The sequence below is a fragment of the Ovis aries genome, chromosome 17, assembly GCF_016772045.2.
Source record: "Ovis aries strain OAR_USU_Benz2616 breed Rambouillet chromosome 17, ARS-UI_Ramb_v3.0, whole genome shotgun sequence".
Classification (NCBI taxonomy): Eukaryota; Metazoa; Chordata; class Mammalia; order Artiodactyla; family Bovidae; genus Ovis; species Ovis aries.
Window position 1 is genome coordinate 54,112,697 of NC_056070.1, and position 16,273 is coordinate 54,128,969.

At 36.1% G+C, this 16,273-nt stretch overlaps 1 protein-coding gene across 2 annotated transcripts in view; it reads left to right on the plus strand.

The window, feature by feature from the left end:
• The window catches only part of IFT81 (intraflagellar transport 81), a 99,474-nt gene that overhangs the window by 11,542 nt on the left and 71,659 nt on the right, over positions 1–16,273 (plus strand). For both annotated transcript variants that reach the window (XM_027956496.2, XM_027956497.2), the window contains exons 6-10: positions 2,467–2,532; positions 2,847–2,957; positions 3,992–4,076; positions 11,174–11,337; positions 12,602–12,697. In XM_027956496.2, coding sequence (XP_027812297.1) covers positions 2,467–2,532; positions 2,847–2,957; positions 3,992–4,076; positions 11,174–11,337; positions 12,602–12,697 — 522 coding nt within the window. The remainder of the gene's footprint in view (positions 1–2,466; positions 2,533–2,846; positions 2,958–3,991; positions 4,077–11,173; positions 11,338–12,601; positions 12,698–16,273) is intronic.

The window sequence follows — 16,273 nt, forward strand, 5'->3', positions numbered from 1 at the left end:
GAAATTAATGAGGCCAGGGTTAACTCACAGTTAATTCTTATGTACTGTTGTTATATAGAGCACTTTGTTGTTGTTCAGTCACTAAGTCATGTCCGACTTTTTTGCAACCCCATGGACCAGAGCCCACCAGGCTCCTCTGTCCATGGGATTTCCCAGGCAAGAATACTGGAGTGGATTACCATGTCCTCTTCCTGGGGATCTTCCCGATCCACAGATCAAACCCAAGTCTCCTGCATTGGCAGGCAGATTCTTTACTACTGAGCCACCAAGGAAGCCTGTATAGATCACTACCATGGATTAAAAGTAATTATGTTTTGGGTCTTCATCTAATATATATGTGTATATACACACACATATATATATATAAAGTCTATGTCATAGAAGAAAGAAAAACAGAAGGAAAAAAATCTAATTGTTAACATTTGTTGTACTATATCCTTTCAGATTTTGTGTATGTGTGTGTGTGTGTATGTGTGTATGTATGTATGTATTTGGGATCACACTATACATTATTATTTGTATCTTATTTTTTTAATCATTGCATTGTGAATATATTCCCATTGTTATCTTTCTACAATGTGATTTTCAATGAGTAAATAGTATTCTATTTACTATATTCTATTCTATATTCTACAGTTCTATATTTTACAGTTTTTGGTGTTTTGTTTTCATAATTTGCTATTATAGATAATGCTATAATTATCTTCTACATAAATTTATTTGGGGCTATCTGTGATTGTTTCCTTAGAATAAATTTCTAGAAGTAGAAAGCATATAAGGATTTTTATGTCTTTCTTGATGCATGTTATTTAGTGTTCTCCAAAAAATATTTTTGAACTCTCACCAGACATATAAGTTCTTTCTCTAAAACACTGCTAATTTTCGCTTTCTTGAATTTTATATTTTTAGAAATAACATCTTTATCTTCTCAAACAAGAATCATTAGAAGTTGCTTCCTCAGGGAGGCCCTTCCCTGATTCTCTAGATGGATTAGTTCACCTCAATTCTTTTTGTTTTGTAACACTCATTGTACTTATAGTTATTTTAATGTCTGTCTTTCCAGACATTTTAAACTCTGTGAGGGCGAGGACCATGTCTATATATCTTATTTACCACAATATCCCCAGTGTCTATCCCCAGTCCCCTGCATGTAATAGGTCTCCAATAAGAGTTTATTGAATGTATTAGAAATGAAAGATGAAGTCACATCTGATAGAAAAGAAAGACCCATAAGTAGATACTTATCACAAAGTATGGAATAAGGGTGATAGATACCCATCTACTGTTCCTCCATTATGCCATGTTAGTAACCAGAAATGATAAAATAACCTAGAGTCTGTGATTTTAATTTTATTAATTATTACTGGAGTGTTTTTGAATATATTCTTTGTAAGGAAATACAATTAAGCAAAAAATAGAAACTAATTCACTTAAAATCCCATGCTCTTGTGGTAACTTTTATTGCTATTTTAGTGAATATATGTAAATCTTTTTCTTGGTATTGTATTATATATAAAGATCATAGTCTGCTTTCGAGTAATGCTGTATCATGACTTCTTCTCATGTTATCCAACATTCTTCTGAGTAATTTTTAGTAACTTTCATTGTGTTGTGCCATAATTCACTTAATAATCCTTAGACATTTGGGTCAGTTCCAAATTTTAGATAGAATTAGCATCTATGAGAATCCTTATAGATTCCCATGGGTAAAATTACTGATCCAGAAGGTATGCACACTTATTTTAAGACTTTTGAAATTATTCTCCAGTACAATACCACCAATAGTAACAGTCCCTGTTTCCCCAGATCCTGGCAGTACTGACCACCATGTGTATTTTTCCTTTCATTATTACTGTGAGAGTTAGCCTGTTAGTTTTTGGGGTTTAGCAAGGATTTTTTTGCTTGTTTTGTTTTCACTAGAAAATATTGTGGAGCTGGTGGAAAAATTTTTTTTGAGATCTTTTATTTTTAGAAAGGGAATTGGTTAATTGGCAAAACCAGACACAAATTTATATATTGAAAACACCATAGCCTTAAAAATAATTTTACTGGAAAACTGACAGAATATAAAGTTTGGTGTTTAACAGAGAAGGTGGGATGTCAGCAGCTGTTCACGTTTTTAGACCTGCACACTATCCATTATAAAAGATTTTTGAAAAATCGTGTGTCCATATTGGAATTAGAACACAAATGGGCTGCTTGGCAGCTTCACCTTACTATTTTATAACCTGTTGCTTTTCTAAATGAATACCAAGCTACCAAATAAATTACTCTGAATAAAGAACCCTGGAGAGGAAGGGCGGGTGGTAGATAGAAATGCACTTCTTCCAGAAGAGGATCTTTGCTTCTTAATGCTCTGGTTATAAGTGATGGAAGTGCTAAATGTGTAGTCATATAAAAAGCTTATCTGAATTCTACAGACAAAGAATATTTTTTCCTTATAATGTCTTCTTGACTGCTTTTTAGGATATCAGTGCAATGGAGGAAGAAAAGGATCAGCTTATTAAGAGAGTTGAACGTTTGAAGAAAAGGGTAAGGCAAGAATTAGCACTGTAAAACTTTGACCCTCAGTCCCAAGAACTTGCAAAGAATTAGGAATTGCAAGTAAAGATTAAGCAAGGCATAAGTGTACGTCTGAAGAGGGAGTCAAATAATATGAACAGAAAGGGAATCTCCCTAGGCAGCAGCCCAAGGCTTTCAAGGACCTGGAGTGTGAAACTTTAGTGTCATCTCTAGGGAATGCTGTTTACCAAAAGGAAATGATAAGTGAATGTCTGAGTCACGTGACATGCTAATGTCTCTCTTAAATCTGACAGTAACATATACTACTTATTCCCTTACTGTAGGTGGAGGCAGTTCAGAATCATCAGAGGATGCTGAAAATAGCAAGGCAACTTCGAGTTGAGAAAGAGAGAGAAGAATTTCTTGCACAACAGAAACAGGAACAAAAAAATCAGGTACCCACATAAAAGTTTATATTGTCATGATGAAAGAAATAGTTCCTTCTGATCATTCAGGTGTTAAGAGGAAGATTTTTAGAATTGAGGATGTTCATGTTTCCCTTTGTTAGCATAATGAAATACTCTTTTTAAGAGTATTGCATGGTACCAACAGCAAAAACAAAACCATCTTTTGGGTTTCTATTTTTCATGCGTATCTATGCACTATCTCTTGGGCCATGCTTAACTCATGTTGTTCCAGCATTACAGAATATCCATTGTAATGTAAAGCGGTAAGATTAACTGTTAATAGAACTTCTAGAATCTCTAAAGGGTGTCTTAAGATTCAGACTGTATGAGAATGTCTATTTTATTCCACGAATCATGGTATTTTTTATGTTTTACTCCAGTGGCAAATAAGCAAATCATGAAAAGACTCAAAAATCACACATACTCCACATTTTTAGATTTTGCCTTAAAGAAAAAAATAATTTGGCCAGAAAGTATTTCTTTTATTTTATTGAAAATCTATCTTAAAACTGAGTGGACTTGTGTATTAGAATGATATTTCAAATCAGCGTCATTTGCTACTAAATGGGCAGTTTAGGTTTTTGGCTCTTCTGGAACTTGGCTTGGCTTCATAATATTAGTGCAGTAAGCTGCATTTGCCCGTGCCCTGAATGGTTACTTAGCTTCACTTTCTGATTCTCAAACATCATTTCTGAGAATGTTAGCATTTCTTGGAATTAAGAAAACCATGTTTTAACAGAAAAGCCTAGTACAAATATTTCTTTAACATGCATTTTTCCTTGATCACCAAATTCAACAAATAACTAAAGAAAACATTTCCGAAACCTTTTTTTTTTTTTAAAGTTTTACTTGAAAATGCATTGAGCAAACCAGTTACATTTTTGGCTTAGCTTAGTAATTTCTTAGTTATTATTTATTTCCTTTATAAGAATTATGTAGAACTTGTATTTTTCATTGCTTGTCTATGTAAATGGTAGGTTTCAGCAGAATAAGCAAGTAATAGATGTAATTGTATTTTAAAGCTATTTCATGCAGTGCAGAGACTGCAAAGAATACAAAACCAGCTGAAAAGTATGCGACACGCAGCAGCAGATGCGACACCTGAAAGTAAGTGGGAATTACTGTGTGATATAGGTGATCATATTAGTGAGAATACTAGTTTAAGTCAGTAGTCTTCCTTACTAATGGGAACTGATGATTGTCAAGCAATAGGTCAGCATTTTGGGGCATCATTTCCTAGCTAGTAAGTGACAGCCTGGTTAAGACATCCTGAAGTGTTCACCTATGGTCTTTTAATTCCCTTTCAGTGTTTTGTCAGAGAGTGAAGGTAGTGGAAACCATGGTGGAGGGAGGCTCTCTGGTGTGTGAATGTGTAAAATACTTAGAATGGACGCTATGAAAAAGTTGGACAGAAAAAGTGTAAATATCATTTTACTGCCAGGGCTATAAAGAAAAAGAATAAAATGCTAGATCCTTAAAACTGAGTGCTTTTCGTATTTTGGGTTGTGCCAATGAAATGGGTATCTCTGGCTCTGTTATCACATTAGCTTTACATAGAGGATGGATGGCAGGAGAAGAAGGGGGCAACAGAGGATGAAATGGGTGGATGGCATCATCGACTTAATGAACATGATGAGACTGAGCAAACTCTGGGAGATAGTGAAGGACAGGGAAGCCTGGGGTGCTGCAGTCCATGGGGTTGCGAAGAGTTGGACATGACAGCGACTGAACAGCAATCCCAGATTATACCACCAAACCCATCCTAGGCATTTTTAAGGTGTTTTTGTTCATCAGAAGGGAGATGATGTAAACTGAAAGAGCAGTAAAAAATTCTCATTTGTACTGGAGAAATATTTCAATGTAAATATCCAGCTCTTGGAGGATATTTTTCAAGTGTTCTAGGAAACATTATACTCTAATATATAATATATAGAATGACTATAATAAAAAAGACAGTCAATAACAAGTGTTGACAAGGTTGTGAAAAAATTGGAACCTGCATATAGTGCTGGTGGAAATGTAAAATGATTCATCTACTTTGGAAAACAGTTCAGCAGTTCCTCAAAATGTTAAACCTAGAGTTACCATTTGATTCAGCAATTTTATTCCTGGATATCTACCCAAAAGAGTAGAAAGCATATGTCCACAGGAAAACTTGTACACGCATGTTCATAGCAGCATTGTTTATAATGTTGCTAAGTCATGTCCGACTCTTTGCAGCTCTATGGGCTGCAGCACGCCAGGCTTCCCTGTCCTTCACTCTCTCCCGGAGTTTGCTCGAATTCATATCCATTGAATCAGTGATGCTATCTAACCATCTCATCCTCTGCTGCTCTTCCTTCTCCTCTTGCCTTCAATCTTTGCCAGCATCAGGGTCTTTTCATAATAGCCAAAATATAAAGACAATATCAATGTCCCTAAACTGATGAACTGATGAATTTTATTCAACAATAAAAGGAATGAAGTATTGATACATGCTACGATATGGATGAACTCCCAAATCATCCTAAGTGAAACCAAGACAACTTATTATGTGATCCCATTTGTATGAAATTTCCAGAATAAGCAAATACATAGAGACAGAAATCAATGATAAGTGCCTAGGGTTGGGAAATTATAGGTGAGGACAACTGTGTTGGTTGGTGGGTGGGTGATGGGGGATAGGAGACTGCTAGTGGGTATAGAGGCTTCTTTTGAAACTTGATTAAAATGGTATAAAATTGATTGTGGTAGTCATACAGTTCTGTGAATATACTAAAAGCCATTGAACCGTATGCTTTAAGTAGATGAATTTTATGGCTATATGGTAAATTATATCTCAATAAATCTGTTAAAGAGATAATACAGTACTTCCTTGATTCTAGATACATGATCTTTAACATTTTAATTGTTTTTGCAGTTGGGGTATATCTTGTACTTTATGTATACATTTCATATGGTATTTGTTAATTTAGTTGATGTCTTATAATTAATAGCATCTTAAAATCAAAGAAATATGACACATTTAATTAATATTTAAGAAACCACAATAGTAGTCCCCATAAAATGTATGGTTAATACATGTGAATTAATGACTTTCCATAGAATCTCTTGGGCTTCCTTGGTAGCTCAGATGGTAAAGAATCTGCCTGTAATACAGGAGTTTTGATCCCTGGATCCCTGGATTGGGAAGATCACCGGGAGAAGGCAGTGGCTACCCACTCCAATATTATTGTCTGGAGAATTCCATGGACAGAGGAGCCTGGTGGGCTACAGTCCATGGGGTTGCAAAGAGTCAGACACCACTGAGTTGTTTAACTATATGAAATCTCTCACTCCTCTCAGTCATAAATTCAGCTTCAAGCAATACCTGGAAGTTGCTGTGCATGTAGTTGTTGGCATCGTTTGATTCTTTATTCACTAGGTTTTCACTTTTTAGGAGAATGTTTTAAGACAAAAGAAAATAATTTTTAGTGCTTTTTTACTCCTTAGTAGAATATACAGTATAACTTTTTAGTATATGTTCTCTGGATTTGATGTAGGTTCCTTCACATCTTTAGTGTAAAAAATTAAGATAAATCTTTAAAAGAAATTCATTAAACTATATACATTTAAAAATGAATATCAACAAGAAATTTGTTTGCATAGGTCTATCTTTGCTAAGAAATTTTTAGAACTTACCATTAATAGTGAATTTTGGAAAATGAAAGTAATGTGTAGAAGAATTGAAAGATTTAGTAAGCAGAAAAATAACTTATTGATCAGCACAGTTTACTACAATTTAAAATGTTAGCCTGAAAAAAATAAAATAAAATAAAATGTTAGCCTGAACATGTGTTTCTTCAGTGTCTGTTATCCTCAATTTTATTAGGTTAAGTATTTCTTGCTATTATGGTTTAATTCTGGTAACTAAGAATATCCAAAGGTATTTATAGTGTTAGTAATATTTCATTTTTTATTTAAGCAGATAGACTTTATTTTGCTTTGGCTTTATAGACTAAATGGAATTTTGAGGTCAGGAAATACATATTTAGTAATAAAATGGACAAATAAAATTTGTTCTCTTTGGGGCATCTCTTGAGATGGTTTAGTAGATCCTGCTAAATAATAAAATCAGTTGTATTGCTAAGTAGTAATAGAAATAATTGGCTCAGAACCAGTCCATTAATTCAGTGTTTATTGAACATCTGCTCCATGTCAGGTACTGTGCTAAGTACTGGGAATAGAAAGGAAAGCTATTTCTATTAAAGTGCTCACAGGCTAATGGTGAAATGACAAGCAGTAGACAATGATAATGCAGCATGACAAATAAACTGATGGACCCCAGCTTCGATGAAAACAAAGAGGCAAAGAGCACCAAACTCCAGCACATTTGTTAGTTGCTCAGTCATGCCCGCCTCTTTGCAAACGCATGGACTGTAACCCGCCAGGCTTCTCTGTTCATGGAATTGTCTGGACAAGAATACTGGCATGGGTTGCCATGCCCTCCTCCAGGGGATCTTCCCAAGCCAGGGATTGAACCTGGGTCTCCCGCATTGCGGGCAGATTCTTTACCATCTGAGCTACTCTAACACAGAGTCAAATGGCTTCCTGGAGGTGTGGTGATTGAGTAACTTAATGCTGCAGAGGTGGAGGAATGGAAGACATTCCATGCTAAAGCACAGTGACTGAAACAACAATGCACTGGGCTGAGCAGATGATGGAGGAAGTAGAGATAAAAGGTCAGGCTTCTTCTGACTGCTTGTCTTTGGAAAGAAGGCAAGGGAGGGAGTGTGGGAATGATTGAGAAATCTATGCATAGACTGAGGGGCGGTAGTGGTGTAGTGGTGTTTACTGAAGAGTCAGTCAGACCAAGGAAGATGTGAAGATTCGGGAGGAAAAGGTGAGAACTGGTAGCAATCTTTCCTGTGTGCTCCCATTGTATCCCAGCTATTTCACTGAATGTTCTACAGCAGTTACCATAACATGTTAATTGTTGGCATACCTGACTAGCTAACTCCGGGCTAGTCATGAAGTCATAATTATTCTATTTTCAGGCCTTAGCACACAGATTTGCACAGTAAGCATTTAGTAAATAATCTTAAATAGTTGGGAGGAGGAAGTAGAGACCCTAACCCTGCATAGGAAGAAAATTATCTTTTCCACAGGTAGGAGGGGAATCAGAGAAGAAAAAACTGCTAAAAATATTGAAATAAGGTATTATTTGTGCAGTATGTGTTTTTTGTGGGTTGACAGGGAATGGGGAGCAGGAAGTTCAGTCCCTGCTTTGTTGACATTGTTCTAGGAAGCAGAGTCTTAAGGATTATATTCAGCAGACTAGGAAAAGAGTAAATTAAACAGATGTTCAATTGCTTCAGGTATTTAGTTTAATAAGGTCCATCTAAATATTTTAGTAACAAAAAAATGGCTTACAAAAAAATTCTATTTGCGTAAATAACATGAAAGTATTTTTAGTGTCAGTGTAATTTGTATTTTTTCTGAGTAACAGCCATATTATAAAACATTCACTGAAGTTTTAATTTATCTTTATATTCTACATATTCCTGAGATTTGTTATATAAAAGAAGCTTCTTATTCAGTTGTAGTAGGATCAGCAGGATGTTTTCAGAGGGTTTTTAATCACAATGTTTGCTGAGATCTTAGTGACCTTATGTTTATCTCATCAGCATGTTTTTATCAAACTTTCTGTTTTGTATTGGGGTATAGTCAATTAACAATGTTGTGGTAGTTTCAGGTGAACAGTGAAGGGACCCAGCCATACATATACATGTTCACCAGGATTTTGAAAGATAATCTTTTTTAAAAACTGCATAGAAATATGTCCACTTTTCAAAGTATAAGTTAAATTTTTTAAGAGAAGGATTTTAAAATGTGACAGAAACTGTTTTTTGTTGACCTTATCTCAGCTTTACTGAGGTTAAATGGACATATGCTACTAAGTCACTTCAGTTGTGTCCGACTCTGTGCGACCCCATAGACGGCAGCCCACCAGGCTCCCCCGTCCCTGGGATTCTCCAGGCAAGAACACTGGAGTGGGTTGCCATTTCCTTCTCCAACGCATGAAAGTGAAAAGTGAAAGGAAGTTGCTCAGTCGTGTTCAACTCTTAGCGACCCCATGGACTGCAGCCTACCAGGCTCCTCTGTCCGTGAGATTTTCCAGGCAAGAATACTGGAGTGGGGTGCCATTGCCTTCTCCAAAATGGACATATAATAAACTGCAAATGTTTAAAGTATATACTTGTTAAGTATTGACATATGTGTACCCTGATGAAACTATCACCTTAATCAAAATATAAATATTGCTATATCCATCACCGTAAAACATTTCCTTTGTAATGTCTCATTTCTGTCCCTCTCACCCTCCTCAGACAACCATTGACCTGCTTTCTGTTACTATAGATTAGTTTGTATTTTCTAGAATTAGGAACTTTTTTAAACAGGCAAAATAATATTTAAGAATTTAAAATCTTTTAAAAACATTTTAGACTTTATTTCTTGCATCTCTGGATTATATGCGGTATGTTTTAAGAACTTGAAGATGGAAAAACTGGTCATCTAACAGCCAAAGAAGCCAGGGTGTAGAGTTAATTGGAAACCATATAGGAATGATTGCCTAATTATAGTGATTCATGAAACACTCTCTTCACTTCCATTCTCCAGTCCCTAAAAAAGAGATGGGAAATTGTAGGGATGAATGGAAAACTTATGAATTTCCCATTAATAAATTTTTACCCATTAATACATGGTTAGCTCAGGAAAACTAAAAATAATTTTAAGGCTTTGGTCCAAATTTATTATGCAATCTACGTACGTAGATTACTTAAACCGGAAATCCGGTGTTTTAAAAAGTCCAGCCAGAATTTGTAGATGTGTAATGGAAAGATCTGAAATAAACTTTTAAAATCTCTTGAGGCTGGGAATTTATAACAAAATCATTATTCACTGAAAATCTGTGTATGTGTACAATTGTGCTCTCTGCCAGAATAAGAAAACTATCAAATCTTTAAAATATAATTTAAGTTGTCACTTAACTGTAAACTTAATACTTTGTAAAATCAAAACTACCAAATGTGGAAAACTGAAAATGTTTATGAATGTAGATAATTTCTCTTTTTCAGAATTTAACTTGTACCTTTAGTAATGTCTTCATTAGTTTAAACCTAAAAATTACAATGTATTATTACTGTTGTTAAGTATTAGAATAGAAATATAAATTGCATGCTGCTGCTGCTGCTGCTAAGTCACTTTAGTCGTGTCCAACTCTGTGCAACCCCATAGACGGTAGCCCACTAGGCTCCTCCATCCCTGGGATTCTCCAGGCAAGAATACTGGAGTGAGTGGGTTGCCATTTCCTCCTCCAATGCATGAAAGTGAAAAGTGAAAGTGAAGTTGCTCAGTCATGCCCAACTCTTAGCGACCCCATGGACTGCAGCCTACCAGGCTCCTCCATCCATGGGATTTTCCAGGCAAGAGTACTGGAATGGGTTGCCATTGCCTTCTCCGATATAAATTGCATAAGTACTGCAAAAGAAAAAGAATAAATGACTACTTACAGAGGAAGTAACCTGGATTAGATTTCATTTGTGTTGTCATTTGGTTCATGGGTTCCTTAAATACATAGGAGACAAAATATGATCCAGCAATATATTTGGCTCTGTAAATGTTATTTTTGCATAATGTGGAGTATAAAAGAATTAGATGGTAATTTGGGAATATCATAATATTACTTTTTCTGTAATTTAAATATTCTTCTATGTAAATTAAGACTTCCCTGGTGGCTCAGATGGTAAAGCGTCTGTCTACAATATGGGATACCTGGGTTCGATCCCTGGGTTGGGAAGATCCCCTGGAGAAGGAAATGGCAATCCACTCCAGGACTATTGCCTGGAAAATCCCGCGGACAGAGGAGCCTGGTAGGCTACAGTCCACGGGGTCGCAAAGAGTCGGACACTGAGCGACTTCAACTATAGTCTATGTAAATTGTCCTTTATTATCATTCTGATTAACCTCAAAAAGTTTCAGTGGCCAATCCTTTATTGTTCTGTAATGACAGCCCACTGCAGTATTCTTGCCTGGAAAATTCCATTGACAGAGGAGCCTGTGGGCTACAGTCCATGGGGTCACAGAGTCAGACCTACTCTCTCCAGGTTGTATATTTTAAAATGTAGAAAGCATCACTGTACCTACTCTATTGGGCTGAATAATCACTTATTTAATTTTCATAGGTTTAATGAAGAGGCTAGAGGAGGAGATAAAATTCAATTCATATATGGTAACTGAAAAATTTCCTAAAGAATTAGAGAACAAGAAAAAAGAATTACATTTTTTACAAAAAGTGGTCTCGGAGCCTGCTATGGGCCATTCTGATCTTCTTGAACTTGAATCTAAAGTAAGTAACAATCACCTTTTTTTTTATAAGCTCCCAATTTTATCTCTTCTCCAGTCCCATGAAAATTATGTGAACTGCTTCTATAGTGTTCTGCTCTTGACTCTGAAATTAACCTGTGCTAAGAGTTGACAGCTCTTATAAGGAATTGTTCTTTATGAGATTATAACACATTATGTTGTTTCTTAATCCACAACTGATTAGGAAACTGGGTAACTTGGAGAAATAAATTAATGCATATGGTTGACTCATAGATTTATATGTTTATAATATAGTCATTTAGATAACAAAATTTTAAAAATATTTTAAATGATTACTTTTTATTTCCAAAAATAATATAGCAATTTTGTACTTAGAGCTAATGTTTTTTATTAGCTTTTTATGCCTGCTTTGGAATTATTGAACTTTCTTGTAATGTTCATTGAAACCCAATATCATAGCATTTTTGTTTCTTAAAAATAAAATACTAATCAAGTGTTTATTTCTTTAAATAATAATTAAATACCATGAAAATTGATTGAAGGATTTTGACATTAATAGGCTTAATAGCCACTACAATTAAATACATAATTCTTTTAATTTATGTATAGAAATTAGTTGTCCAACTCAGATTTGGCTTAAATTTAATGTCATAGGATTAGCAGAAAAATTCTAGTCTTTTCAAAGGATAGTTATACTGAAAGTCATATAATTTTTAAAAAAACTTATAGGACTGTATGCTTCTATTGCCTTTATTCAGTTTTATTACGTTTGAGAAAAGTTTAGATGAATGAATGGGATAAATGACAGCTATCTTAGAATCACAGATCATTCATTCGAATAGAAAGGGTTTTTAGATGGCATTCATGTCAACTCTCAGCTGGGTTTGTAAATTCCTTGTACTAAATCCCTGGGTAATATTAGTCCAGATCTGCTTTATCACTTAATTACTTGAAAAATCACAGCCTAGGTAAAGGGGTAACTTCAGATTTTTAGAAATTGTCTTATAAAATAATTTAAATACTTCATGTAGAATAGGATAATTTAGACATGGATGGTTAAATCCATGTAACTAATCCAGTTCTGTAAATACGTAGCATGACCCACGAAATGCAGATTGTCTCAAAGTAATCGTAACAACCCATCAATGGTATTAATAGGACTGAGCCTCCTATCAAAATCACTGATAATAACAACTGTCAATTCAAAGCTTTGTTTGACCAGATGTCCCTTAATTTAGGTAATCACAGCCATAGTTTTAACCTTTTTTATTTTCATACTGTTTTAGATAAATGAAATAAACACACAGATCAATCAGCTGATTGAAAAGAAAATGATGAGAAATGAACCAATTGAAGGCAAACTGTCACTATATAGGCAACAGGTAAGACCTCTCTTTTTGGCTCACAAACCCACGTCTCCTGCATTGCAGGCAGATTCTTGATTGTCTGAGCTATGAGGGAAGCCCAACAACACACTTAAGTGAAGTCGCTCAGTCGTGTCCAACTCTATGTGACCCGGTGGACTGTAGCCTACCAGGCTTCTCCGTCCATGGGATTCTCCATTTCCTTCTCCAGGGGATCTTCCTGACCTAGGAATCTAACCCAGGTCTCCCGCATTTCTCCCTCCAATGGAGGCAGACACTTTAACCTCTGAGCCACCAGGGTAGCAAACACACTTAAGACCACTCTTTTTGGCTCACATACTTTGACCTGTAATCTTGCTGGTGAATATCTTTATAAACACCATGGTCTGTGTTATCGATAGTCTTAAAGTGAGAAGGAAATAAAGAAGAAATGTTCTTCTGTCATTGTTAATCTCCAGATTAAATCAGAGAATTTCTGGAAAAGCCACAAAGATACATTAAATCTGATATATCCGATAATGCTCAGCTTCCTCAATATCTGCCAACTGTGGTGATAGAGCTCTTTGTGTTTATATCTGTGAGTGTGAAATTTGATTTTTTTTATGTGAATGCTTACCTCAAGTGATAAAAATAAATATTTATAATCTTTTTTTAATATTTATAATCTTTAATGAACTAAAGTCAAAGTGTTAGCAGCTCAGTCATGTCCAACTCTGCAATCCCATGGACTGTAGCCCGCCAGGCTCCTCTGTCCAAGGAATTCTCCAGGCAAGAATACTGGAGTGAGTAGCCATGCCTTTCTCCAGGGATCTTCCCAATCCAGGGATTGAACCTAGGTGTCTCCTACAATGTAGGCAGATTCTTTACTGTTTGAGCCAGAAGGGAAGTCCTAATGAACTAAAGGCAATATACTTTTTCAGGTTTAAAGTTAGCTTGAAAAAATACAGAATTAAATTAAATTTTAGGGCTAATGCATTTATTATTTTATACAGAAGTATTAAATCATCAGGATATATATGTATTGTTATGTATTGCTAAACAGCAGATTCAAATGATAGCCAATTTGAAAATACTGAGCTACATAACAAAGCATTATTTAAGGATGCTAGAATTTTTGGAAAACCTTTTTATAATGGAAAAATTTGACCATATACAAAGGTAGAGAAAATAGTCCAAATAAATCCTTGTGTGTCCTTTAACTATAGCTATCATGGCCATTTTTATTTCATCTATAGCCCCCAGCTGCATCTGGATTATTTGAGGTAAATCTAAGATTTCATATTATTTCACATGTAAATATTTCAGAATGTATCTCTAAAAAATAAAAGCTTTTAAAAAGCTTAACAACATACCATATTTAAAATTAATACTGGCAATTATCCAATCAATGTTCAGATTTCCTGATCTCTTTTTCTTTTTTTTTTTAGTTGCTTTGTTTTAATTAGGATCCCTATGGGATTTATACATTGGATTTGTTTGATGTTTCAGTTCAGTTCAGTTCAGTCACTCAGTCGTGTCCGACTCTTTGCAACCCCATGAATCACAGCATGCCAGGCCTCCCTGTCCATCACCATCTCCCGGAGTTCACTCAGACTCACATCCATCGAGTCAGTGATGCCATCCAGCCATCTCATCCTCTGTCATCCCCTTCTCCTTCTGCCCCCAATCCCTCCCAGCATCAGAATCTTTTCCAATGAGTCAACTCTTCGCATGAGGTGGCCAAAGTACTGGAGTTTCAGCTTCAGCATCATTCCTTCCAAAGAAATCCCAGGGCTGATCTCCTTCAGAATGGACTGGTTGGATCTCCTTGCAGTCCAAGGGACTCTCAAGAGTCTTCTCCAACACCACAGTTCAAAAGCATCAATTCTTCGGCGCTCAGCCTTCTTCACAGTCCAACTCTCACATCCATACATGACCACTGGAAAAACCATAGCCTTGACTAGATGGACCTTAGTCGGCAAAGTAATGTCTCTGCTTTTGAATATACTATCTAGGTTGGTCATAAGTTTTCTTCCAAGGAGTAAGCGTCTTTTAATTTCATGGCTGCAATCACCATCTGCAGTGATTTTGGAGCCCCCAAAAATAAAGTCTGACACTGTTTCCCCATCTATTTCCCATGAAGTGATGGGACCGGATGCCATGATCTTAGTTTCTGAATGTTGAGCTTTAAGCCAACTTTTTCACTCTCCTCTTTCACTTTCATCAAGAGGCTTTTTAGCTCCCCTTCACTTTCTGCCCTAAGGGTGGTGTCATCTGCATATCTGAGGTTATTGATATTTCTCCTAGCAATCTTGATTCCAGCTTGTTTCTTCCAGTCCAGAGTTTCTCATGATGTACTCTGCATATAAGTTAAATAAGCAGGGTGACAGCATACAGCCTTGACATACTCCTTTTCCTATTTGGAACCAGTCTGTTGTTCCATGTCCAGTTCTAACTATTGCTTCCTGATCTGCATACAGATTTCTCAAGAGGCACCTTGAGAAATCACCACCTTGAGAGGCACCACCCATCTCTTTCAGAATTTTCCACAGTTTATTGTGATCCACACAGTCATAGGCTTTGGCATAGTCAATAAAACAGAAATAGATGTTTTTCTGGAACTCTCTTGCTTTTTCCATGATCCAGCGGATGTTGGCAATTTGATCTCTGATTCCTCTGCCTTTTCTAAAACCAGCTTGAACATCAGGGAGTTCATTGTTCACGTATTGCTGAAGCCTGGCTTGGAGAATTTTGAGCATTACTTTACTAGCGTGTGAGATGAGTGCAATTGTGAGGTAGTTTGAGCATTCTTTGGCATTGCCTTTCTTTGGGATTGGAATGAAAACGGACCTTTTCCAGTCTTGTGGCCACTGCTGAGTTTTCCAAATTTGCTGGCATATTGAGTGTAGCACTTTCACAGCATCATCTTTCAGGATTTGAAACAGCTCCACTGGAATTCCATCACCTCCACTAGCTTTGTTCGTAGTGATGCTTTCTAAGGCCCACTTGACTTCACATTTCAAGATGTCTGGCTCTAGATTAGTGATCACATCATCATGATTATCTGGGTCGTGAAGATCTTTTTTGTACAGTTCTTCTGTGTATTCTTGCCACCTCTTCTTAATATCTGCTGCTTCTGTTAGGTCCATACCATTTCTGTCCTTTATCGAGCCCATCTTTGCATGAAATGTTCCCTTGGTATCTCTAATTTTCTTGAAGAGATCTCTAGTCTTTCCCATTCTGATGTTTTCCTCGATTTCTTTGCATTGATCGCTGAAGAAGGCTTTTTTATCTCTTCTTGCTCTTTTTTGGAACTCTGCATTCAGATGCTTATATCTTTCCTTTTCTCCTTTGCTTTTCACCTCTCTTCTTTTCACAGCTATTTGTAAGGCCTCCCCAGACAGCCATTTTGCTTTTTTGCATTTCTTTTCCATGGGGATGGTCTTGATCCTGTCTCCTGTACAATGTCACGAACCTCCGTCCATAGTTCATCAGGCACTCTATCAGATCTAGTTCCTTAAATCTATTTCTCACTTCCACTGTATAATCATAAGGGATTTGATTTAAGTCATACCTGAATGGTCTAGCGGTTTTCCCTACTTTCTTCAATTTGAG